This window comes from Podarcis melisellensis (assembly GCF_964234715.1).
Source record: "Podarcis melisellensis genome assembly, chromosome: 8".
Classification (NCBI taxonomy): Eukaryota; Metazoa; Chordata; class Lepidosauria; order Squamata; family Lacertidae; genus Podarcis; species Podarcis melisellensis.
This window is the reverse complement of record NC_138540.1, coordinates 30252941-30279572: the sequence shown is the minus strand read 5'-3', so window position 1 is coordinate 30279572 and position 26632 is coordinate 30252941. Positions and strand designations below refer to the sequence as shown.

The window sequence follows — 26632 nt, the reverse complement described above, 5'->3', positions numbered from 1 at the left end:
GAGGTTATCCAGGAGTGGGCTACTCTTTTCATTTGTTTCAGAGATAGGACTGCAAATTACTTCTTGCTTGGTCCCCTTCAGTGAGAGGAGTCTCTCCTTTCCCCCCCCCCTCTCTCTCTCTCTCTCACACACACACACACACACACACACACACACACACACACACCACTGCTTCAAAGCAGCAGGATTTTCACAGAACTTGGATTCTTTCTCTTTCTTTGTCATGATAGCAAGTAGTTTAAACATTTCTGTCCCTGATACTTATGAGGGAAATGCCTGCTACAGATCTGTTGCATACTCTGTGGAGGGGAGAATCAGAGCTGGCTGCAAGGAGGAGCCCTCCTGGGGTAGCATCGTAGGCAGTCAGCATCCTCCTTTTAGCTGGAGTGGTATAAACCAATGTCTGATGACTCTTGTTCTGGTGGACAGGAAATGTGGAAAGAGAGCCTGTGGTTCACAGGGACGTCTGGAGGGTGGATGTGTCTCTGTGCACTCTCTAGGGCAGGAGCTCACTGGGGTGCTGACACTGGGTTACACTAAATGCATAGTGAACAGCTATCATGTCTGGTTTATTGGTTGGTTGGTTGGTTGGTTGGTTGGTTGTTGTTTTTTAAGAAACAAAGTGTTTGCTCTTTTTTCAATCCTTTTCATAAGCTACTAGAATGAAAGCGTTAGAGATAATATCTCTTATACCCATTCTCAATTATTTGACTTCTGATCTGCATTTTACACACACACACACACACACACACACACACACACACACATACACACATCACCATCTCCTGTAAGGCTTTTCCTTTTTAAAAAACACCCATTGGTGTTAAAGAGTCATAGCCTTGTGGGGGAGGGAGACCATTTTTTGTCAGGATTTCATCTGGGGAGGAAAAGCTGAACCCTCCCCCACACCCTACATTCACACCCTAAAACCAGCCACCAGTTGGCAGGCAGTATTGCTTGTCCTTTAGCACCCAGGGCCATTAAGAACCAGGCAAGACCCTCTCTTCAAAGTGGCATGTTAAACTGTACTAGAATGCTGGAAATTAACTTTTCTAGATCTATGTATAATTTGCTTTTTTCTTAAGTAGTCACAGGTCCCAAGAAAGTGCACCTGGTTTCTACAGAGGAGGAAGAGGAGGAGGACTCCTTGGATGACAGTGACACCGAGAGTGATTTGTCCATCTGTTAATTCTGGTTTGGAAATGGGGATTAAGAACTCGGCTGTCACATGAGAACCCGCAGCTTGGGTGGCATTTCCATAATGAAAGCATTTTAGCTTTTTGAACATCAGGAAAAGTTCCAAATTTTGAGCATGATCTTGAAGAGGGTTGTCATGGTGGGAGGGTGGGATGTTTGCTCCTTAACTGCCATAGACTGATCACATGTACAATTGATTTCAGTGAGTTTTAATTCAAGGTACATTTGCTCTGAGTAGAAGAGTTGTGGTGATTTTTGCTAAGTACCTAACCATGAAACCAATGGAGGGAGGTAAAAATCCTCTCTCTCTCTCTCTCTCTCTCTCTCTCTCTCTCTCTCGCTATTCTTGGAGCCTGTTTCAAAAAGAAAGCACAGCTTCTAGCCTTTTCCTCACAAAACAAATTATGAAGCCTCACAGAGATATTTAGACAAAAGGAGTTAAGAGTAGAAACAGTCTGTTGTACTGCTAGAGACAGGTGTTCAATCTAGCATAATATTTAGTTCTGATCCTAATTTCTTTAAGCAAATGTAGCCATCAAAACCAGTTTAATACTGGTGATGTACTAAATGTACCCTTTGTTAGCTGTACCTTAAGGTGTAAAACTATAAGATGCTGACTGATCTGTGCAGAAAATATTTTTGTTTTCAGAATATGAGAACTAATTTGAAAGGTTAAAGTACTTGATTAGAAAACTATTTCTAGTTCTTTGATCATTTGATCGGTTTGTTTTGTGTGGAATTGTTTGGACCAACACAGCTGGGGCTAATTTTTCCTGATCTAATATGGTAGATAATAAAAGTTAAATTATATTATAGCACTCCCTTGAACATCAATATTCAAAATGGTTAGTTACTAGACACTTTGTTCAATTGCTCTGTTTCTGTACGTTATTATGTTGGCACAAAGAGCTGTGGGTATGTGTAGGAAGAATTAGAGATGGCCTTAGAATCAAAGGGTATATCTGGATCCAGGAGCTGTGAGGGGCTGGTAGAGCCACTTAATCAGAAGAACTAAAAATTATCATAAAGTACTGCTACAATAAATACAGCTTTCCCTACCTGTTCGCATAGCAGTATAACAACAAAAAGTAAAGTGAAGGAATCGACTGATGTCAGATGCACAGGCATAATTATATATGATAGTCCCTTTGCTATACTTATTATTAAATTTATATGCTGCCCTTCATCTGAAGATCACAAGGCAGTACGCTTAACAAAATAATTGCTCTGTTGACAGTATTGGACAAATAGTAGCTTTTAAGATGCTATAGTCTATATCCTCCAACGAGGAGCAGCATTCTGTCACTGAATTGACAGTCTCTCTGGAAGCTGCAGGTATTAGTTGCAATGGTTCTAACATGCCCACTGATGTCTGCATCCTATTTTCTAAATCCCTCTACTTTTTCCAGTTAAATATTCCCACTCCACATTGTCAAATGTGTAACAGTACAGTGCAACAACAGTTTACTCTATAACATGAATATGGCAGCAATTGTTGAGCTTTCAGTGTTTCACATAATTGACCCAAATGACATTATAACAGTTGGACATCTCTGTATATCATATATGCAATTAGATAAGAAGTATTTGGCTTAAAGTTGGATGTTGTGATAAACCCTTCTTAAGGCCATAATCCTATGTATGTAGTAGAAAAAAAGTTCCATTGAGTTCAATGGGGCATACTCCCAGGTAGGCAGATAGAGGATTGCAGCCTTATTTGGGAGCTGAACTCAAGTAGGACCTGCTTCCAGCTAAATATGCTTAGGGCTGCACTGCCAGTGTTTTTCCAAGAGTTTGGCCTTTGCAACCTCCAAGACTGATTTTCATTTATACAAACTGTGTCAAAGAAATTGCAGGGAAGGGCTGTTTAACCCCTTTGTCTCTGGCAATTTTTTGCAACAAATATGTATCTTCTGTAGGTAAATGCAGGATGTCAGGAAAGAAATTTGAATAGGAGGGGGAAACAAGCTCCTCCTGTTTATGTTTCCCTGCCAGTCCACCTATCCAATGTGGAACCCTTCCTGCTGCTTTTATTTTGAAAATTAAGAAACATCTGCCATGTGAAATTTTGTTTGGCTTTTAGCATAGCACCAGGGGCAACACAGCCCTACAGTTTCTCAGAACCCTCATACAGTGAATTCTAATGAAAAGAATAATATAGTGATTGGTGATGGTTTAAATACTAGGCATTTCATATGAATAGTTATGGAAAAAGTTATTTATGCCTGTTAGAAAAGCAATAAAGAACACTCTTATAACCATCCTTTATGTCTTTGACGTTTTTAGAAACTATTTATTAATTAAATAGAAAATATGATAAAAATATACCAAGGGCATTTGCAACAAGTCACAAAATAGTAATGCTGGAACTTTGGCTTTTCAGCACGCACAAGGAATCTAGAGAAGGCCAGAGGAAGGTAGGGAAAGAATGTCTAGTGTTCCATTTACCAGCAGTTCATCCCATGTTTGCAGCAGTATGAAATGCTACATCTTTGGTTTTCCTGCAAATCTTTCACAAAAGTAATTTTGAAAAGCAACAAACATGTCTGTTCCAAGATCACCACCTGCTCAGTAAATGAGTCCTGACTTTGCCCCTTTGAGATCATTTCCACTTACTTGCCTGCTGTCTCAGGAATGAGACAACAGCTGAGCACAGCATGGAAAACCTAGCTTGCATATCCCAAACCAACATATTGTGGACTCCTGACCCCAAACCAATGGTAAGAGGAATGGTGGTAGCCAGATCAAAGATGTAGCTTCTTGGATCCAGCCTAACTTTGAAGCAACAACCTCTGTATGGGAAGACAAGTGAAGGGAAGGCTCAAGGCAGCATCCTGCTTTCTGCCGGCTTGGTAGCTCAGCTCACAAGCAGGCAGAATGCAGCAAAGGGGGCTTTAAAGGCATGAAAAAGTGCACCTTCCACTTGAGCTAGCAGGAGAGACGCAGATCAAGCAAGCAGGAGGAGCAGGGCTGTTTGCAGAGCTGATGGAGTGGGAGGATTCTTTTCCTGTGTCAACTATTAGGCGGGAGAGTTGCAGCAAAGCCCCACTGCACTTCGGGCTCCCGAGGAGGGAGTTGTACCAGATGACTGCTTCGGGCTCTGGGGAGGGTATCCTCGCAAGCCAGGGTGTAGCGGGGTTTTGCTGAGGCTGCCACTGAGCCTGCATGCGCTCACCATGTTCCATCACCGGAAGTCCCCAGGCATATGATTAATCAGGGGACATTACATTAAATCCGAAGACATTCCAGGGGCGGATTCTGCCCTGGGACAGATTGGTGGAGCCGGAGACGTCTGGTAACCATAGTTTGGATCACATGTCTTTCTCCCTCCCATATATTCTCCTGTCATTTCATTTGGGTTTCTGCTCTTTATAAATCTGTAAGACATTTAATATATGAGATTTCATCTTTGCGCTTCCATGTTTGTTTGCTGGTAGATGGCACTGTAATACTGTATGTTCTGTCCTTTCAGCTTGCTGAGAAAATAATGTGGAAATTCCATACCTGAAATCAAGTCCATGGCCTACAAATCCTCAGGTCTTTCCCCCCATTCAGATATTTTCTTAAGATGTTGAAAATCCCTGAACAAAATGTGTTACAAAAATGAATGCATTTTACAGGGGGGGAAACAGAACAGTGTCTTTTTCAGGACACTTACTGTCTCACAAACATCCCCTATCTTCAGCATTGAGACCTGTAGTTGTGGACATGGTTATCATACCTGCTGAACCATTTCCAGGATCTAGCCTTTTTAATGATGGAAAAATTCAATGTTATTCAGGAACGTCTTCTGGTGGAACTACTTCCAGAAGCATCTGAAGGTGCATAGTGATGGGCTCTGAAAAGCAGAAGTTGTTGAGGTCAGAAGCCTTTAGAAATGGCAATTGCACTGTTAGTACCATTTCTTTTCCTAGATCATTTCCCCTTTTGCACTTAGCCACTTAGAAGCCTCCGTGTTGATTCCACAAGCCAGATTACGAGCTTTACTTTTCCTATAGCCAAATTAACATGGGTCTTGAGAATATTCCAGAAAGTGAGGGCATCTCGGACCACATTTCAAATGGTTTCCAGGACATAATGAGCGGTAAGCTTTGCTAAGTGTCAGAGTCCACTCAAAAGACCAGTTGCCACAATCAAAAGGATCTATTTCCTGTCAAACTACCATCAAGTTTCAATCTTTAAAGAAAAGATGGCTAGTGGTTAGGAAGAAGCAGGCACAGGAATGTCTAAAACTCTTTAGGGAGGCATAAAAATTGCCTACCCTGAAGGAAGGGGGGAAATTCCAATTGGAATGTTTTTGTAACTGGAAACCATGTGCCTGCAAAGGGCAAGTGGCCAATGCGCAGAAGCATGCATTCTGTATGTAATCTTTAGCAACTCAAGTGATCTGAGGAGACCACATACCCCATTTCCGGCTCTATGAGCCTCCTCTATTCCCATAATTTCCTCTTTATTGTATCTCATGCACATCACCTGTTCCTCTTTAAGAAGCTCTTTCCCTTTGAATCAAAGAGCCACACCCAGATTATTTCATCACAAACACCTCTTCCCCTGGGTTGGAAACCAACCATATACTCACTTGAGATTTTTTGAGCCCAGCTGAATTTGAAGTGGATGAAAAGTACATAAAAGACAAGTCCACTGATAATAAACAGAACGCAATACAGATATGGCAGCTCGGGTGCAGTGATGATGGGTGCCAGGACCAGCACAATGGAAACAAACAGCACAAGGATGGGGATGATAAGAGGGACCTGCAAGACAGAGTGGAGGGGTGGGAATGTAATTGTGTGTGTTGAGGAATCCCAGATTGGAACGACCTAGCATGGCCAAGTAATATTCTGGCTCAAGAGTCTAATGCCCTCCATTTTAACAACTTGGCTGTTGCATCAGGAACAGCATACAAATGTTACTTGCTAGGCCAAGAGAGGATCTGGTGGTTTTGGCAAGTCTTGCCACAGTCCAGGCATTCCACATCTTAATTAGCTTCTGCATGATACCGAAGTCATCCTAGAATGTTTGGGGCTGGAAGCGGGATTTTTTAAAATGCTGATTATCATGGGCGCACACAGGGCCTGTTTAAAGGACAGCTGTATTTCAGTTTTCATAAAGTTTGGGGAAGTGTGAATTGGGCATTATTTATTTATTGGATGTACTCTACACTTGCTACAAAAATGTCTCAAAGTGAGTTAGAGTTATGAAAACATACATGATACAAAATTTAAAACACACCCAAAAGATAATTGACAAAAAGTACCCATCTTGCAATCACATAAAAAGGACAAATCCTATCCCATTCTACTAAACAGTGAACACAAGGATTGGATATCACCACATCCTGACACTCCAGTTAAGAGCCAAATGCCTGGGGAAAGTTCCTGAAAGTTGATAATGATGGTGCCAGGTGCATGTCTCTCTAAAAAGAGCATTCCACAATTGGGGAACCACCACTGAAAAGGCCTGTTCTCATGTTGCTGTTTATTGAAGGGGGCACACAAAAAGGCCCTCAGATGATTAGGTATTAAGTATTGAAGTATTGATGTCAATGGGAGTGTAAGACTTTATATGTCAAGAGCAGCACTTTGAATTGGGCCAGGAAGCTAACACATCCTATGCTTTTGAACCAGGATCAGACCGCCTACTCCCAGTCAATTCTGGCCCCTGAATTCTGCAGTAAGTGCAGTTTCTGAATGCTCTTCAAAACAGCACTGCATAGAGTGCATTGCAATAATCTAACCTAGAGGCAGCTCACATGTTAACCTAATTTCTCCCCCAACTCCAGCAGTAACAAAAGGTGCAACACAAGAGGAACTGCCAAACCATCCTGAACACTGATGAGAATATCTTCTGGTGGGCTACTTACACGGATAGGCCTTTCAAGATCTTTTCTTGTAAAGCGCATGACAATGAGTCCCAGCACAGTTAGACCATAGAATATCCAAACCGTAAAGCTAAAGTAGTTGATGAGGGTGTTGATGTCTCCGGGAATTATGTAAAGCATAGCTATTGCACCCTGAAAGGAGAAGAAATGCATTATGGATAAGGCATTTTTTTAAAAAAAAGCCCTGCAGATTTCAGTGCTGGGTTTAGAGGCTTTTTAATAGAATGGCCAATACTAATTGTGGCTATGATAACGCTGTTGGAAAACTACCGTAATTCAGACATGCTTGCTTAGTCTCTCCAGTGACTTTAAATTTGCAGCCCTACTGCATGGTTGCTTCATTATAATACAAGGCCTCCATTTTCATAAAGACCCTTTTGCATACAGATGGGAAAGCTGTGCGCAGTCACACGGAATTTGGCCTCATGGGAGTTGTGATGGCTGCCAACGTGGACCGGTTGGATATTAGACAAATAAATGGAGGATAAAAGCAGCATTGACTACTAATTGTGACAGCTACGCCCTGCTTCCAATAACAGAGAACAATGCTGGACTAGGCAGGCCTTTGGTCTGATCCAGCAGGGGGGGGTCTTATGATGTTCTTCTGACACTTCAGAAATCATACTTACATAAAAGATAATAGCAGGCACTGGAGTTAAGCGCTTGATGTTGATGTAAGAGAGCACCTTTAACACGTGTCCTTCACGACCGGCTACATAAGGAAGCCTGAGAAGGTAAATCATTCTCATTAGAGAAGCCATTGTGATGGGCTGACCAAGAGCAAAGGATGACAAAACTTCTGCGCTTTTCATATTTTTGGTGATGCATTCAGAGAGCATTGCAGAATCTGTTTACCATGTCATGCAGTAATATGGGCTATGGAGAGTGTATGAGGAACTAGTTGCAACGGCTGTGGTTTGAGAAAAAACAAGATCCTGATTAAGTCCAATGTTAAAAGCATAAGAATCTGGGAAATGGAATGAGATCAGCACAACTGCCACATGCACTGTGAATAACAAGATATGGGATTTTCCCAATCTGACATATATAGTACATTACTACTGTGCTTCCAATAAATGTGAGTGAATGTGCAGGTGTGATGTTAAATTTAAGCTGCTTTCCCCTCCCTCTATACCACCTTTCCTTGCACCACCTTCCAGCAACTCAGCAAAGTTTAGTAGCTTGGAAATGTCAATGTGCCCCTGTCTCCCGAGTGCCCCCAGTTTATTTTTAATGAGAAGATGGTGCAGACATGGGACCCGTTCAGAATGACTATGAAGTCACACAATGTAACACTAACCTGTCAAATTATCTATTCACATAATGCTGGGGCAGCTTCCACCATGAGTTCCTTAAAAATGATTGGATTAATTCAGAGGAAAACTAATTCAGAGGCACATGTACTTCTAATTAGCAGATGATTGGGGCAGCTGTCTGCAATATGACCTACTTTTAAGTGTCACCTGAGCATCTGCCTGTTGACAATCGTGATGCTCTTAACTCCAGGTACATATAAGTGCAGAAGTCTTGTAATCTGAATTCGGGGCTGGGGGCACATAAGTCAACTTTAACTTGCAGCGCACTGGAATTCCACATCAGAAAGTTTTGTTTTACCTGCTAGCAGTAAAGCAAGTCCCATTGGCTGACCCGATGGCAGAAAAAGCCACAAAGAGGGGGACTATCCAGGAAGCAGGATAAAGAACCCTGTCTCCATATGTCTGTGATGGAAGGAATTGAAATAATGCACATCTTTAAAACCTAGAGGTCAACCAACTGGGCACATGAAGATACAGCAGTAATTAAAGATACTTAATAAAAAGCTTGCACAACTTTTTAGAGAAGCAAGTTTTCCCTTGTGTAACTTAAACCACTTCCGATCTTGTTCTGCCGTTTGTATCAAAACATCCTCTTGTACAGAGGTGAAAAACAACACATTTTCCCACTTGGACTCACCACAGCAACAGCTGGAGACTGCAGAAGTTCTGTTGTCGTCATAACCGTGAAATAGGATATATTGATCAGAACATAACAAACTGTGACCAGAGGGATTCCAATACCAATACAGAGTGGTAGATTTCTAGATAATATAAAGAGATATGCTATCAGTTAAAGAATGATATTTGCATTGAGAACTTAAGAACATAAGATGAGTGGACACGCAAGCAGAACCAGAGGAGGAGCTTCCTTCCCAATGCAGATAGCGGCTTGGGTGGGAGGGTCAGCAGGATAAAGGGGGGGGAGGGTTAACGGGGGGAAGCACCAGCCCCCACCCTGTCCCCATGGATGCTGTTCATTAACGTTATAAAATACATGTATATTAATTGCATCTGTACATTGAACACTACATCTAGTTTGGCTCTAAACAGCTGTGTATTTAGACTTTAAAATTTCGCTCTGTTGTCGTTGGATGCAGGGCCAGCTCTACCACTAGGTAGAGTGAGGCAACTGCCTTGGGTGGCAGATGCTGGTGGCCAGAGGCAGTTCCTCCTGTGCTCCCAGGCATTTCCCTCCTGGTGGAGGATAGAACGCGGTGTGCCACACAGCCTAAACTAGCTTTCTGCCCTTGGGTGGTTCTGAAGGTCACTGTCAGACTAAAACAGCCAGTCCAATTAGCTTCTGCAGGTGGCAACCATCTTGTCCTTTACTTCAGGCAACAAAATAGATATATTTCCTCCTAACTGTATAGATGCAGTTCACTAACATGAGTCTGGTTTCAGAAAACAGCTTACTGGATTTTGTTGTTGCTTTGTGAAACTTTTTGCACACTGCCTTAGGGCTGTACACTGAATGGCAGGTTGGAAATCCTTGTTTCAATGGGACTGTGAGGGAGGAGGAAAAAGAAATGGTGTTCTATCACCTGATGCAGCATTTTTCTTACCTATTAGGATTTTTAAGTTCCTCTGTGATATAATTAAGTTGATTCCTGGAAGGGATGGGGGGGGGGAGAAGTACCAAAATGTTACTTTGCATCCTGCACATTCTTGGGAGAAAACCCTTTTGAACCCAGTGGAATTTAATTTCCAAATAAAAGGGTTATGGGATGTAAGTCTGGATGTTAATAGATATTTTTTCTGAAATTATAATTCCCTTTCAACCACAAACAACAGCAAAATCTTTATGAGAGATTTCACAGAGCCAAGTAGAAAATGTCCTATTTTGATTTGTGTTCTGCATTTTGCACAGAAGCAAGTGCCCAATATGGCTTTCAACAGTAATAGCAAGTACCAATAAGCAATCAGGAATATATGCACCTGTTCTGTGCAAAAATAATCCCTTGCACATCTAAGCATACATTAGATCAGCCTTTGGTAGCCTGATGCCCTGCATATAGCCATTCTGGACAAAGGAAAAGCTTCTCAGTTACGTTTCTCTGTGACATGCTATTTTCTATGTGTAGGGGTCTATTTTGAGGATTGAGTATGAAGGAGCTGCCATCTGAAATACTACAGCCCAGACACAGCCTTACCACTTCAGGAAAAAATATTCCCTTAACAAATATGAGTCCTTCCTCCTTTTGTAATACCTGGCATCCATTCACCTCCCATATGAGAAGCAACCATCAATTAAGACAACACACACCCACACCCCAACCTATGGAAACATCTGGAGAGACCTATAGGATTAGAGATTTTATTATGCATATGAACTGGCTCTAAGTCAGGCATCCCCAATCTCGGCCCTCCAGATGTTTTGGGACTACAGCTCCCATCATCCCTGACCACTGGTCCTGTTAGCTAGGGATGATGGGAGTTGTAGTCCCAACACATCTGGAGGGTCGAGGTTGGGAATGCCTGCCTAAGTAATAGTTCTAAACTTAAGATGCTGTTAACTCTTTTTTCTAATGACCTAAGACTAGCTGATATTGTTGATGCCTTCAAAAGCCATCTCAGCTATTGGCCATCACTGCATCATGTGGTAGCAAGTTCCACTTGGTCTGCTTAGCTCTCCCCCCAAAAAGTGGGTGGGCTCTGTCTCCTTTTATGCCTACCAGGAAGTCACCATAAGTTTAGAATAAGTATTCCCCACCCTACACTATTTCCAGGTGCGATTCTTCAGGAAGACTTCAGGTGCCAGAGTTTTCATGCCATATCTTTCTTAAAGTGCAGTAAAGACACATCAAAATAAGGCATGAACTGCTACACTCTAACTGTTAATGAGTCATAAAATTATATTACCATCCACTATAGGCCCAGAGTCCATTATAAAATGCAAGACTAATGGTACCCACAGAAAGCGGGGGACCATCAAACGAATTGTTGAAGTTCTTTGTATTTCCTGGGGGAGGGAAAGTGAAACATGTCATTTCTTGCAGCTGAGGAACTTGGCTCAGAGTCCGTGAAAACTCCCACCCACCCTGATAAATCTGTTTGCCTAAGATGCCACTGGACCCTTTGTGGTTTTGATATCATATCTTCCAGATTCATTCATCAAAGGAAAATAAGAGGGACATTGATCGCTCCCCACCCAACTGACCCTCCTTGACCCCTTCCCCATTTTTGTGGTCCATCACCACTTCACCAGGGGCACTTGCCCATAGATTATATTAAAACATATTGAAATGGAATAGGGCCTTTTTGAAACTTGAGACTTATCTTTAATGTATGTCATAAATGGCTTTTAATTTATTTAAAAGGAAGGAAATATTAAAAATATCAACAAACAGGTTCCCACCTACCCCCCCAAACAGAAAGCAAAAACAAAACAAAGCAGTTGTATCAATCCCAGTCAACTGCTGAAGATACATGATAGATAGATAGATAGATAGATAGATAGATAGATAGATAGATAGATGATAGATAGATAGATGATAGATAGATAGATAGATAGATAGATAGATAGATAGATAGATGATAGATAGATAGATAGATAGATAGATAGATAGATAGATAGATAGATAGATCATAGATACTGCAACTAAAACTTCAATATAACATACCTTGGGCTAGAAGAACAATCCCACTTACAATGATAATTATGACAATCACCATTTTAGCCGCAGCGAAAAAGTTCTGTATGTAGCTCGCCCACTTCACACTCAGGGCATTCACCAGAGTAATTGTAACTAAGAGAAAGAAAAGGGTGGAAGGTTCACAAGAAATTTCACCTCAACAAATAAGCTTCTGTACCCCTGGAATCCGTCCTTTGCCTTCCCAGTTCATTTTCCTGCCACTCAGAGTAGCCAATAATGGGCTAGATGGACCAATAATCTGACCAGCTGCGTAGTAGCTTCATATGTTCCTCTGCATTCAAAGTGTTCAAACCATTTCACTCATCATCATGTGCACTCTTTACAGGAAAGGTAAAGGACCTGTGGAAGGTTAAGTCCAGTCAAAGGCAACTATGGGGTGCAGCACTCATCTCGCAGCTTTTGCAGGTCATGTGGCCAGCCTGACTGCTTTTGGTGCAACGGGACACAGTGATGAGTGCCAGAGCACACAGAAACTCCATTTACCTTCCTGCTGCAGTGGTATCTATTTATCTACTTGCCCTGGTGTGCTGGTATGCTTTCAAACTGCTAAGTTGGCAGGAGCCATATAGAAAATCGGTTAGTGGTACTATTCCCAAGTTCCCAAAAAGGGAGAGGGGAATTTGACCAAGGCTGCACATGGGGTCATGGCAGAGATGAAATTTGAACCAGGGACCTTTGGTTCCTAGCACAATCTCTTCGCTTCTGTTGCGCAGCAGCTGCCTCCAGCTTGTGCCAAATTAACCCACAAATTTGCACCGGTGTAAAAGGAAGCCTATTCTTTGCTGTTATCTCTGTATGCACCCTTCCAGCTACCTTTGTCTTCCTGATCAAAAGCCAAATACTCACAGAGGACTGCTGCTGCCAGACACTTGATGACAATCGTGGGGGGGTCACAACCCGGATAAAATGGAGCCGCTGTGTACTCAGCAAAGCTGAGGCAAATGATGGCAAAGGAACTGGGCATGGTGACCATGAGACTTGCCCAGGAAAACAAATATGCAGGGATTGGGCCAAAGGCTTCCATGAGGTAAGAATAGTCTCCTCCTGATTTTGTTATCATTGTTCCAAGTTCGGCAAAACAAAATGCCCCTGAAGAAAGAAGTGGGAGTTTTTAAAATAACCTTCCGCTTCCGCCACCACTGCCACAATCACCCATCTCCATTTCAATATGGCTTCTGGAGGGCTCTATATGCACCTGGTCCTTCTAACCTGTTTCAAGGCACCAGAGATTTTGTTCCTATTAAGTGCATAATTTTGTTATGGTATATGGAAATAGTCAACATTTCTTTCAGCCAATGAGTGCTTCTGCTGTGAGAAGACCATCTGGTCCAAACCAACTATAATTTTGAGTTGCTGAAGAAATGCTTTTTTCCCTCTCCCTCACAAGCACAATTATTTTCATTTATAAACACTGTGCTTGTTCTCATGGTGTCTATTAGACACTGTCCATGACATCGTCAGCGGATGCCTTGGGACTCAGGGGGCATCAATAAAAGAAAATCAAGTGACAAAAAGTGATTTTTAGAGCCAGTTATCACATATTTATTACGTTTATATTTATCTCATTCATCCTTTCCATTTTCTTCAATACATGCAAAAACCCTGTGAGGTAAGTCAGGCTAAGGGATGGTGACTAGTCCAAGATTACACAGAGAGCTTCATGGATGAGTGGAGGTTTGAACCCTGAACACGCCCAATTCTAGTCTAACCATGACAACTTGCTAGGATATGGTTGCCATATACTAAACATAGATCACTTGGTTCTTCATCCCATGGTGATTTGCAAGAGAGGCCAGATGAACAAAAGGAGCTTCAAAATACAGTGATACCTTGGTTCTCGAACTTAATCCGTACCGGGAGTCCATTCGACTCCCGAAATCATTCAGAAACCAAGGCATGGCTTCCAGTTGGCTGCAGGAGCTTCCGGCACTCAAGCGGAAGCCGCGTCGGACGTTCAGCTTCCGAAAAATGTTCGCAAACCGGAACACTTCCGGATTTGCGGCGTTTGGGAGCTGATTTGTTCAACAGCTAAGCTGTTTGAGAACCAAGGTACCACTGTAATGTAATGTGTTAGCTTTGGCTAGCATTTTCCCTAAACACCTATATCATATATGCTAATTTCAAATGCAAAACTAGCAAATGCAAATCCATTGTTAAAGGGCTAAACAAAATAACACATAACAAGGAGCTTGTAATAAACTGGGAATGAGCAGTAGTGATTTACCTAACGTAGCAAGCACTCCACAGGCTGCCCAGATGACTAAGCAGGGCCCAACAGCTCCAACGTTAGCCAGAACGGCCTTTGGAGAAACAAAGATTCCCGAACCAATCACTGTTCCAACAATGAGACCGATTCCACTGAGCAGGCCCACCTGGGAAAAGAAATTGAGGTTAGGTGAATTCAACCGGAGTGGTTCTTTCAATCTTCTATAGGCAATATCATCAAGGTTCAGATGGATGGGGGACAGGAACATTGAAACAGATGTTAGGAAGGGTCCACTCATTGCAGAAACACTGCTTTATACAACAGCTGCCGACACATAGCTTAGGGGGAGCTTATTTTCCCAACAAACACATCCGTAGGATCTACAGTTAATTAATTGTAGTTCTTAGTCATTTTTTAAATTAAAAGTGAAGTCAAAGTGACTTGGAATGTAACACAAGAATTAAAAGCAATATAAAACTAAAATGAAATAAAGACTACAAAATTTCAGAAGCCTGAGGTCAGAGTTAAGGTCTCTTCTGGGAATGACCTTGGTAAGCTGCTCTAGGAGCCTTTTCCAGCTTGGAAGTGGGGTGAAAATGTTTAAAAAGAATTAAAAATATATAAAATGTTACTTGTTGCCTTGGCAAGGGTGACAAGAATGTGGAGGAATAAGCACTCAGTATTGACCATGACCATTTCTTCATATTCGGTGCCAAGGAAAAAGTAATGAGTGTGAGGGGGACGCAAACAGGGTCTGCTGTGCTGAGACTTTCAGCGCCATTAACAGGTGAGGTGACACCAGGAACAACTTGTGGTACAATGCAAACATTAACCAGACCTTCTGGGAAAAGAGGCTTTCCTTTTGTACTTCACTGAGCTCTGTGATTATCTCCACATTTAGCAAACAACACTCTACTAATTAACTCAGGTGTTAACATCACAGAGCATTTTACTTCCCCACTTGGGGCATTAAAGTTGGACCTAACTAGACTCTTCCCTGTTTTTACAACAGGACATGTACCAAGTGCAACTGTGCCTCCTCTTGAGAGCGAGGATGTGTTTATGGATGGAATTCTAAGTGTGGATGGGCAAATCTGTCAAATTTAGTTTCTCCCCCAGTTTCACATTTTCCCAGTATTAAATTCAGTTCTCCTTTACTGCAGCAGCAAAAACAACATGCAAGGCAGCCATTGAGAATTACCAGGCTTTTCAGCCACAGCAAGCGCCATCATTCTCCAGCGGTTTGACTTCATCCCCAGAAGCACACTGGCACTGTCTCTTGAGACAGAAGGATGCCAACCATGCACGCTTCCCCCCAGTTTACACAATTTTGCAAACATTTGGTATGAGAACGGAAATGCAAAATTCAGAGAAGTGTGAATTTTGAAGGATAACTGGTTCTATTCATGTCCTGGTTTGGTAGGTCTGCATTCAAATTAAAGCTCAGGGCAAAACAGCTAATTCCCATGTTTTGCACGGTGCATATTTTGCCGCAAATAAAATCCAACAAGGAGTTAAATATACTTAAAACACATTGCTTTCAAAAATGCTGACTGTATTGTACTGCCTCAAGGTGAATGCCATAAGCCAGGAATGGGGAATCAGATGTTCCTGAACTTCATTTCCCATCAGGCCCAACCAGCATAGCTGGAAATTGGGGGCCAATAACCTCTGAAGGGTCACAAGTTCCCCATTCCTGCCATAAACTATGCAAACACATAAGCATCCATGGGAAGGTATTAGGCCTAGGAGAGACACAATTTGGTTGAGGCCACCTGGTGCTGTTCACTACCTCTTTGCATATGTGCAGCTCCTCTTAAGACTATTAATTCCAGAATCTAAAATTCCCTAACTATGACGAAGCGTGGTTTAAGAACGCAGTAAGTAAGTAAGTAAACAATAAAATTATTTTTACAACAGAATGGAATCTATATTTGAGATCTGGGAGGCTAAGAGCTTCTAGGACTGTTTCCAATGTAATATATTACAAGTCTTGCCTCTTTCTGTAGATTCATAGATTTGCTTTTCTTGATGGGTGTTTCATCAGGTTCTTGATTTGAACTTCGTTTTCTGATGCCTTCTTCATCCATTTTGCTTACTTGATGCTGATGTGCCTATTATATTAGTGAATCCTGCAAACAGCACAAAGTTAACTATGAGTATATTATTTAAAAGTCTGTTTATCTTTTGACTTCAAAAAAGCAACATGGGACCCATAGTGCTCTTACATAGTTAATTCAAAGTAATGGTGGGATGTGCTACCTCACTCCGAGTTGGCTTTGTAATGTTATAGCATAATCCAATCTAAGTGTGGGACGCTGTGATATCACCTCACTGGTCCTATGATCCCTGATTATCTACATCACGTAGCCAGCAAGAAGAACCCTGTTTTTAATGCCTGCCAAGAGGGTGAAGCAGTGTACCTTTCACTTCCACACTTACCTGTTATGGCTGATCCATTTAACTAATCTTGAATTTTGGTAGTATTCAACTTAAGAGGTACAAATGCCAATGCCTAGGAGCACTCCATTTTTTGAAACATCAGTTTGCCTTTTTCATGTCAATGTATGAGTAATATAAAGGTGGCTTATCTGCCTTGATGGGAGCTCAAAGGTTGGAAATGAATTTGCTGTACAAAACATGATTTGATGTTATGGATAACTTATTATCAGATGGTTTGTTGGCCACCAGTGATCAGATGACTTTGTTATCAGTTTGTTCATTTTATATGGCAAACTTTATACCTGGTTTGATGGTTTAACATGCCTATTTGGTGTTCTGCAAGTCTATAATGTGTTTCCTTGTTTTGCACTTGCAAAGAGAGAAATGGACATAATAAGCCCATTATGTGTTCTGAGGTCTTCCTCTCTTTGAAAACACCTCACTGTATGATAAAATAGGGCAGATGGAACCGGTTTGGAGCAAAGGACCAGTGGGAGAAACAAGAGGAGACATGGGAGGGTGTGTGCATGTCTGTGTGTAAGTCTGGATTAAACAAGGGCATCTGCAGGACTGAGGAGGAGCAAGAGGAAAGAATGATGTTAATCCATGGCCTTGTAAAGCAGAAGGATTATTGTCCCTTTTCGTTTCCTATTATTCTTTTCCCATTGGGTTATGTACTTCGTGTTTTATGCTGTAAACCTCCCTGTGATCTCTTGATGAAGGGCAGCAAATGAAAGAAGGAATGAATGAATGAACGAACTGTTTAGCCCAGAGAAGAGAAGTCCGAGGTTAAACTAGCAAACCAAAGGTTAAACCAGTGGTGACCAATCTTGGCCCTCCAGATGTTTAGGACTACAATCCCCATTATCCCTGACCACTGGTTCTGTTACCTAGGGTTGATGGGAGTTGTAGTCTCAAAACATCTGGAGGGCCGAGCCTGGCCACCACTGGGTTAAACTAACCCCTTTCCAGCCCCAGGAGGAGCGTCCACACGACACACCTACACACTGCAGCCGACACTAACATGTCGCGTGACACACAGTCTGGAAAGCTTTGTGCTAGAATATAACACAGAGGAGGAGCACAACGCATTAAGCTGATAGGGGAGAGAGGGCAGGGTTGTGGTCGCCCACAGGCAGTCACAACACAGGATTTGAGCAGCTTTCTTTGCTGGGCAGCCAGTTCTCAAAACAAGAAAGGTGCCATTTTGGGGAAACTGGAAGCATTTGCAGGGCTTCTTTCACCTCTTGCTTGCTTATGTTTTGGAACTGTCATCACAAAGAGACAGAGAATGGGGCCTGTGGTCTGAGCTATCATATTGATTTGAGAAATCATCCTTGGGAAGAAAGGTGGCCTCAGTGATGATGCCCCTGCTCATACCTTTTGCCTGGGCTTTTAATTTTTTTCTGAAGAAAGAGAGAGAGAGAGAGAGAGAGGCCTGCCTTTGGATAAGGATAGAAAAGGCAGGGAAAAATTCTTGCTGCACATCTGTGGCTCTCTCCTTCCTTCCCTGGGACTCAGCTAGACTCATGTTATTGAAGGATACACACACACACACACACACACACACACACACACAAACACATATATGGGGTGGCGGGCAGGGCTGCCAACTCCAGCTGCGGCATTTGAAAGTGCAATCCTAAAAATGTCCACTCATATGCAACACCTGTTGGATCCACAGGTAAATTAAATTAGGATTGCAGGCAGTGTGGTGTGTTTGAGCCCACAGATGCATTTGCAAACTAGGGGGACTGCCATAGCCACTATGCACTGATGGCAAGCATGCAAGAGCGGATGTGGCCATCGCACACCTGGGCACACCTTCACACTTTCCCTTCATGGCCAGTGCCTAGGCTGGAAGGAAGTCTTAGCTTTCTTTTAAACCAAATTGGTGGCAGCGGGGTGATCTTCTTGGAGAGTCCAGCTGGGGTGGAAAGCAGGGCAGTTCCCTCCCTGCTTACAATGGTTTTAAGATAAGGAACATCACTCATCCCAGAAAAACAATAACAACACACTATTAGGATTTGGTGGGGGAAGTCTTGTAATGGAGTCAACAGAAGGCTCTCCCACCCCAAGTCTAATTGCAGTGGGAAAGCCTTCTATGGACTCCACTGGAGTCAATAGGCCACACCCCTTGTAGGCTGAGGAGACCAGGGTCCAAATCCAGACCCAGCCATGAAGTTCCTGGCTGACCTTGGGCAAGTTCCTAATTCACACACGAATCTGCCTCACAGGGGTTGTTGTGTGGGGACAGTGAGTCCCCACACGTATGTCACCTTAAGCTACCTGGAAGGAAGGTGAGATGTAAAAAACAAAGCAAACTGGGAAATTGTGGTTTTATCTTATAGACTATAAACCAGGATATTAAACCAGGATCAGAACCAGGTTTACTTGACCAAGACTGCTGTACTTGAATTGTTTTGAACAGTAAATGAAGAAAGAACAACAGAACACTTGGCTGCCCTCTATGGATACACTGAGTAATACAATGACAGTTCTAGCAAATCTATTGCAAATACAAAGGATCTATAGCAAATATTCATGCAAGTCTCTCGCATAATTATCCCCGTGAATCTTTTCACATTTTCAGCCTGGAAGCGAGAGTGGCACTCACCGTGTTTGGCGTAACTCTTGAGTCATCGAAACACCTTCCCTTCACTTATCTCCTCCTTCAGCAGACAATGCCCCCGACTCTAAAGCAGAATGCTGGGAAACAGCAGTCACTTAAGTACAGAGGTTATAAACAAAGGTAATGATTAAACTAGAATGCTTCCAATAATCATTAAAAGCCCAATTAATTTATTGGCAGAAAAAGGTAGAGTTTTTGGTTCCATTTTGATGTCCCCACCCCCAACCCTGAGTCTTGCAGTTTGAACAAGCACCGAAGTATTTGACAGTACGGCACTCATGGACCAAGGCACAAACAAGGGTGCCGTGATTTTATAAGACATCAAGGTCTTCCTGCATGATTAAAAAGCAAAAGCAAAACCCACTGAACTTGGGGAAGAGATCATTGTGGGTTATTTTAAAGGTTTTTAAACCTTAATTTTAAAGGTTTTTAAAGCAATACATTGCTTACTTTAGCAAAAAGGAAAGAATTTAAAAAGGAAACAGACAGCTCCTACCTACTTCAAACAATTGGCTGGCTGCCAAACTGCTCTCCTGTCCTGTTTGTCTGGATGGACTGAACTTCTCTTGAACTTGCAAACAGGCTGAATGCAGTCAGAAAGAAGGAAAGAAAATCTCCTTTTGTTTCCAGCCTTGAGCACATTTCCAGACAAACAAACAAACTTAGTTAATTACTTTTCTGCACTTGGGATTTAGAATATATCTTGTTCAATCCCTCCTTCCCTATCACCCCTGATTGTTGGCCATGCTACCTGCAGCTGTTGGGAGTTGAGTCCAACAGTATGCAGAGGACTGTCAAAGTTTCTCAACTTAGCCCTAGATTTTTAAAATGTCTCCAATGTTGACATTCACACACTTTTCTGAAGAGACGTTCAGAACTTCTGTGTTTTAATTCGTCTTCTTTATCTGTGTGTCCAGAATTAAAGTTAAATAAAATAGGTTGGAGGCTGCCTTGTTCTTAGAGCTAGGGAAGCCCAACAACATATTGAGGACCAGGGGTTCCCCATCACTCTCAGGCCAAATAGGTTTCTGTAGTGCTTCAGAAACCAACACACCTCGATTGACCACAGCAGAACAAGAGAGATTAGGGTGCACATCACCAGAAGCGATGCCTCGGTCATACTGTTACAAAAACAATTGTGTCGTGCAAAAATCACATAAGCTACACGAGCAAAGGGTTTGGTAATAGTCCTAGATTGTGCAAGAGTTCAAAGCAGCTCGAAACAAATGTTTCAACTGTTATAGCAACCAATCAGTATGTACACATGTTCAGCATATTAATTTCACAATGGGAAATTTGATTTGAATAAATGAGTGAGATTGTTCTTTTCTCCCCTCAATGATATAAACTGATTTATTTAAATTGCCTTTATTCAAATCAAGCCCCCCTAGATAACAGAACTAATCTACCTATGTGGTTGTTGCAAGGATGAAAGAATTGATGTGTGCATAATGCTTAAAGTTACTGGTCTTCAGCTGGTTGGCCAGGAGCCACTATGAAAATATACAGTAAAAGATTAAGAAATGCATGTTTGGGTTAAAAGCAGGGCCTGGGTCTGAAAAGGCTGAAGACTCCCAGTCAAACTTGCAAAAATATACCACCTGTCTGACAACAAGTGTTGGAAATGTAAAGAAAGTGAAGGGACATTCTTCCACCTCTGGTGGACATGCCCTAAAGTGAAGGTCTTCTGGGAAATGATATATAATGAACTGAAAAAGGTATTTAATTATACCTTCACTAAGAAACCAGAGGCTTTCCTCCTGGGTATTGTCGGCCAAGGGGTGGCAAAGAAGGACCGAACATTTTTTATGTACGCAACAACAGCAGCAAGGATACTTCTCGCGAAGAACTGGAAAATCCAAGATCTACCCACACTGGAAGAATGGCAGATGCAACTGATAGACTATATGGAACTGGCCGAGATGACTGGCAGAATCCGAGACCTGGGAGAGGAGAGGATGGAAGAAGACTGGAAGAAATTCAAGATTTATTTACAAAAACATTGTAATTTGGTTGAATGTTAAGTAGGTTGCTAAATCAGAAATAATTGAGCACCACTAAACTAGATAGAATTTGGAAGAGAAGTGAGATTGAGAAAGTAAAAACCTTTTGGAGAACTATTAGATTATAAACTAAGTTTGTGGGACACAAAAATGCAAACAAGATGATAATTTGCGGATAAAAACTTTTAATGATGAAAATGGGAGCGGGAGACGTGAGGAAGTCCAAAGAAGTTGTGAAAATATGTTATGATATATACTGTATTGTGAATTTTATATGTATCTACATGGAAAATCTTAATAAATATTTTTTTAAAAAAAAAATGAAAAGGCTGAAGACTACTGCTCTAAACCATTCTTCCCAAACATGGCATCCTCCAGATGGACTAAAGGTAAAGGTAAAGGTACCCCTGCCCGTACGGGCCAGTCTTGACAGACTCTGGGGTTGTGCGCCCATCTCACTTAGGAGGCCAGGGGCCAGCGCTGTCCGGAGACACTTCCGGGTCACGTGGCCAGCGTGACATCGCTGCTCTGGCGAGCCAGAGCCGCACACGGAAACGCCGTTTACCTTCCCGCTGGTAAGCGGTCCCTATTTATCTACTTGCACCTGGAGGTGCTTTCGAACTGCTAGGTTGGCAGGCGCTGGGACCGAGCAGCGGGAGCGCACCCCGCTGCAGGGATTCGAACCGCCGACCTTTCGATCGGCAAGTCCTAGGCACTGAGGCTTTAACCCACAGCGCCACCTGCGCCCCCCAGATGGACTACAACTCCCCAAATCCCTGACCATCAGCCATGCTCTCTGGGACTGCTGGGAGTTATGGCTCAAAATAGCTTGAGGGTGACAAGTTGTGGAAGGATGTTCTAAATTGCTACTAAAGGTATGCTTAGCAGTATTACTGTAGTATCTAGTCCTCATGGATGTTGAGATGCATTTGAATAAGATTTGCACAGGCTTTTGTACAATGTCCTAAAAAGCTTGACTTTGCAAAGGTGAAACGTAAAAGCAATATTAGAGCCCCTATCTATAGCTTAAGGACAATCTTAATTCATTCATATGCACTTTGGACTCACCCCAGGGCTAATCCTTGAGCATAATGAGAATGAATTTCAACATTCTGAGATAGGCACAAAATGTTCAGTGCAATGTTTCCTTATATCTCTATGATCTATTGCAGGCAATTACATTAGTCAGGAATGGAATAAATAGTTCTTGAACACAAAATGACAACACACCCAGATTGTAGTAGCTACCTGCTCTGAACCTACACAGTTGAGCTATAAAGGCAGCACCGATGCCAACAAGCACAGAGTCAAGCCAGTATCTTGCTAATCTCTCAAGGTAAAGTGCACAATGAGCTATTGCCAATCAGCATAATAATTTTTAAAAAGTTACCTCCGTGTAATACACAACACATTGCTAAACTATGAAATTTGCTTCCACAAGATGCACTGATGGTCCCCAATTTAGTTTTGGCATGGGACTAGGCAAAAGATAAGGCTAATCGGTTGCTACTAGTCATGGTAACTCTATATTACCTCCAGCATCAGAGGCCACAGCCTCAGAATTTCAGTTGCTGGAGAACACAATTGGGAAAGAGTGATCTCCCTTTACCTCCTGCTTGTTTGCTTCCCAGAAGCATCAAGTTGTGCCCTGTAGGAACAGAATGCCAGACTAGCTATGCCTTAGGTCCTATCCAGGAGGACTCATCATCTATGCTTTCAAGAATTTCCAGGCACTAACTGCAAGTGGGCTTGCTGTCCCAAGAAGCATGTGCTGCATCTTGGCTCTGTCACTTATTTATTATATTTATTTGCAGTATTTATAGCCCCCCCTCCTCATTTAATGTTCTCAATCCCAGAGCAGGGAATAAAGTAATAAAAACAAACGGGGGGCGGGGAGCAACGGATGTACAAAAATTACAAAATCGTATAAACAGGACCAATGAACAACTGAAACATTATATCACGAGCAAAACGGCAGCAACAAAAATTAATCGTTTCAATTTAACCAAATACCTAGGTAAAAACAAACACAACATTTGAGCAGATTATAGAACCAAGGGGTTTTAGCAATGGTTCCCACATGCTATTTCCCTTGTGGCAGCCCCCCCTCCCTCCCTCTTCCACACAGAGGGCCCCACTCTGTGCCAACTAACTGTCTGTGGCTTTTGAGTCACTTAGCATATTTCAGTATCCCCCTCCACCAATCCCTCCCTGTTCTCATCCTAAGGGGCATAAAGTCCACAAGCATCCATGCCAAAAAAGAATCCCACAAAAAACTCCCCTCCCTTCTCCACAGTAGCAACAGAGCAAACCCCACAGTGCCCATATAGCTTTACTGAAGTCCTGTATTTACAGTATATGCTGTGTAAAATTAACTTGTTCTTTCATTTACCGGTAGTTGAAATGACTGCAGCTAAGAAAGCAGGTGGATGTCTACAGCCATCTCATGAATGGTATCAATTTTAATTGTTTCGTTTGGAACTTTTGTCGTTCCCAGTCCCAATGCCTTGAGTGGGTAGCAGGGTTTTTTCTTTTCTCTCCTTCCCTATTCCAGACCACCAAAGGCAGTTTCATGCCATTCTTTGAAGAAGTACAGGCATGGACTTTGGCAAGCCTTAAAAGAAAGGGAACTCCAAAGTTTGGTGGGGACAGTCTCTGTGAGTCCTTGTGGGTCCTTGAAGTACATAGTGTATTTCAATAAAACATTACCAAGGTTAGGCTGTTCTGGGCTTTCTAGGCTATGGCTACAAGCACCTGAAGATGGGCCATAGTGTTGGAACCATCTAAAGCCGCAGAGCTGCTGAGAGCACCCCTATATCAAACATGTATAGTTCAGCCTTGAAAATATGAAGGCCTGAGTGCTGATAGCTGGTTCTCTGGAGGTATGCAGAAGGACTCTAGAAAGCAGTGGGTTTGTTTGTTTGTTTTTAAAAAAACAAAGTGTTTGTTCTTTTTTTCAATCCTTTTCATAAGCTACTGGTATTAAAGGGTTAGAGATAGTCTCTTATACCCATTCTCAATTATTTGATTTAACTTCTCCTCTTTCACAAGGGGAGGAGTTGTGAGTGGGACTTGCTCCCCGTGCTTCTCAGGGGGGCGTGGTTGGGCCCCCTGCGTCACAGGGAGTCCCAGGCTCGTGCCATGCCCTCAGCTGGCCAATCCAGCTACCTGGGGGCATGGTTTGCCACATTTAAGCGGCCCCAGCTCTGCCTGTTTGGTTCCTGCATGCACAGATCTCGCTTACTTACCACATGCTGTTTGTGGGTCCTTTGCTTTGTTCTAGTTTCGTTAATTTTGAAGTCCCTAAAAGCCTTCGTTGCAACGCTGCGACGGTGACTTTCATGCCAGGGATTGCTTGGTTTTCCTCGGCACGCTGCTCACCAGCACAGGAATTTATTTCAACTTAACCCCTCTGGGTTCTGGCACTTGGAGCAAAGAAGGTTTCTGTGGGAAGGTTTACTTTAGCAGAGTTAAACAATCCCCTTTATAAGTTTATGCAGCGTTCAGCTTGTTGCTTACTCATCTGAGTTCTACTAAAAAAGATGCCTTCCTGGTTAAAAATCCCTTTGAATCCCTATTAAAGAATATACACACAAATCTGATTCATGTTAATATACAACTATTTTACTCTAAGATTCATACAGGTTTACAGTACTGTACCTGAAGGCAGGCTTAGGTTACATAACAAGCAAATTAACTATACCAGAAGGAAGTTGGTCCAGAGGTGACTGCAGCTGAGCAGTTATCTTTCAAAACTACCAGCAACTGACAAACTGGTTGTCGCATCAACCGGTTAGAACATGGAGGCCGTTAGTCCTCTGTCGGAATGTTGCACTTGACTGCACCTTTACATCCCCCCATTTCTATGTTTGCTGCGAGGGGAGTTTCACAGATGGGCTTGTGCAGGCAGGGCTATGGAGCGCTCCTGGAGACCCCTTCAAATCTGATTTCCCTTTTCTCTGCCATTTCCCTAAACCTCGTCCCCTCCTGTCAGCTCCCTCATTGCCCTAAACTGTTTGTGTGCTGTGCTCCTTCCTGACAAAAGTGAGAGCTGCGTTCCTTAGCTTTCTTCAGTCCAGCTTCCCCCTCTGCTCTGAGTGCTTGTACCCTGCCTCTTATCTTTGCCCTTAAACTGTGGTGTTTTGCTCCTTCTTGACTGAAGTTGGGCTGTGATCCTTAGGTTTTCCAGCCCACCTTCCTCCCCTGCTCTGAGCAGCTTCCTCCCTTGCCCTGAGTTGCTTATGAGGTTGTTTTTTCGTTTGTTGTTGTTTACTCTGTACGGTTTCCACCTCCCTCCCTCCCTCCCTCCCTCCCTTCCTTCCTTCCTTCCACTGAGCCACATCTACATTGTTCCTTTCCACCTGAATTCATCTACTGGGCTTGACTTGCCCAGTGTGTGTTGGTTCTTTGTGCGTTCTCAGTTTCCTTCCTTTCTCAAAGCAGCAGGTGCCTTGCTCCTTATTTCTTGAGTTTATTCTGTTGGCCTTGACTTGTCCCAGCAGGTGTTTGCTTTCCTTCAGTTGGTGCGCATTTTATTAAATGGTGGGGGTGTCTGCTAAAGGGCAGGTGCCTGGCTCAGTCAGCTTCCCCACCTTCCATTCTAGACAGCGAAATCAATTGCTTTCATTTACTCTATCCTGCAGGGGTATCCTCCTTAAAGGGGCAGTGTGCATAGGCTCAGGGCTGGGGATCAGCTGTCTGGCGCTAAAGCCTCTTAGCTTTTTATGGTACATAAGGGGGTAATTTTGCTGGGGGGTTTTTCTTTTCTTTTCTTTTCTTTTCTTTTTTTTTTTGCTGAGGTTCCTTGACTGTTCTGGTATCGGCAGTAGGTCGATTCAGATTTCCTGAGTTACTCTCGGGTGTGTTGGAGCTGCAGTTTGTCTGTGCTTCCTCTGGTGAACAGCGTGTTGCTGCCGGCAGCCATTTTGAGCACACCACATGGCCAAGCTTTCCCAGCGACTATTTGGGACGGGATACATGGCCTCTGTTTTTCTTGTTGCCATGTTCCTTTGGGCACGTGCTTCCACACACCCCTGTGCTACATGAAAAACTCTTTTGATTGTAACTAACATTATATTATATTAGTGTGTGTCCTTTTCTTGGTAGTTCTTATCTTTATTTAACCTTAATTCAATGAAGAAGAAGAAGAAGAAGAAGAAGAAGAAGAAGAAGAAGAAATAATACTGTGCATATATATGTGTGTGTGTGTGTGTGTGTGTGTGTGTACACACACACACATACACACACACACACATACCCTTTATCTGATTTTTGGGGGGGGCTTTGGCTCAAGTTTATGCAT

At 42.7% G+C, this 26632-nt stretch overlaps 2 protein-coding genes across 10 annotated transcripts in view; one reads left to right on the top strand and one right to left on the bottom strand.

Annotated features, from left to right (window-relative positions):
• The window catches only part of TDRD12 (tudor domain containing 12), a 59139-nt gene extending 34784 nt beyond the window's left edge, over positions 1-24355 (top strand). For 4 of the 6 annotated variants that reach the window (XM_081922763.1, XM_081922762.1, XM_081922764.1 and 1 more), the window contains exon 33: positions 1086-4821. In XM_081922763.1, coding sequence (XP_081778889.1) covers positions 1086-1189 — 104 coding nt within the window. In that variant the 3' untranslated portion in view covers positions 1190-4821. Of the gene's footprint in view, positions 1-1085; positions 4822-23728 lie in introns of those variants that run through there. The other 2 variants (XM_081922767.1, XM_081922766.1) reach the window with 2 other exon arrangements.
• LOC309376428 (b(0,+)-type amino acid transporter 1-like) lies at positions 1616-24774 on the bottom strand. Of its 4 annotated transcripts, XM_081922772.1 has the most exons (14): positions 24579-24774; positions 19313-19404; positions 16251-16385; positions 14272-14419; positions 12894-13136; positions 12015-12140; positions 11254-11353; positions 9957-10001; positions 9032-9155; positions 8693-8796; positions 7708-7804; positions 7061-7210; positions 5777-5951; positions 1616-5035 (listed from the first exon to the last, which is right to left on the bottom strand). In XM_081922772.1, exons 3-14 carry the CDS (start codon positions 16341-16343, stop codon positions 4971-4973), a joined length of 1470 nt encoding a protein of 489 aa, XP_081778898.1. In that variant the 5' UTR covers positions 16344-16385; positions 19313-19404; positions 24579-24774; the 3' UTR covers positions 1616-4970. The 4 variants fall into 4 exon arrangements, with proteins under 4 accessions (XP_081778898.1, XP_081778899.1, XP_081778900.1 ...); XM_081922773.1 differs by lacking the exon at positions 24579-24774 and having other exon boundaries at positions 11307-11353; positions 12064-12140; positions 19313-19507; XM_081922774.1 differs by lacking the exons at positions 12894-13136; positions 24579-24774 and having other exon boundaries at positions 19313-19512.
• Between the last annotated feature and the right edge of the window lie 1858 nt (positions 24775-26632).

Coding starts and splice junctions, on each gene's coding strand:
- LOC309376428 (XM_081922771.1), bottom strand. CDS start 14,521: ATGTTCCTGTCCCCCATCCATCTGAACCTTGATGATATTGCCTATAGA. Junction 11,354..12,014: donor GATTGTTCTTCTAGCCCAAG/GTATGTTATATT, acceptor TCCCTCCCCCAG/GAAATACAAAGAACTTCAAC. Junction 5,952..7,060: donor ATCTTGAAAGGCCTATCCGT/GTAAGTAGCCCA, acceptor TCTGTCTTGCAG/GTCCCTCTTATCATCCCCAT.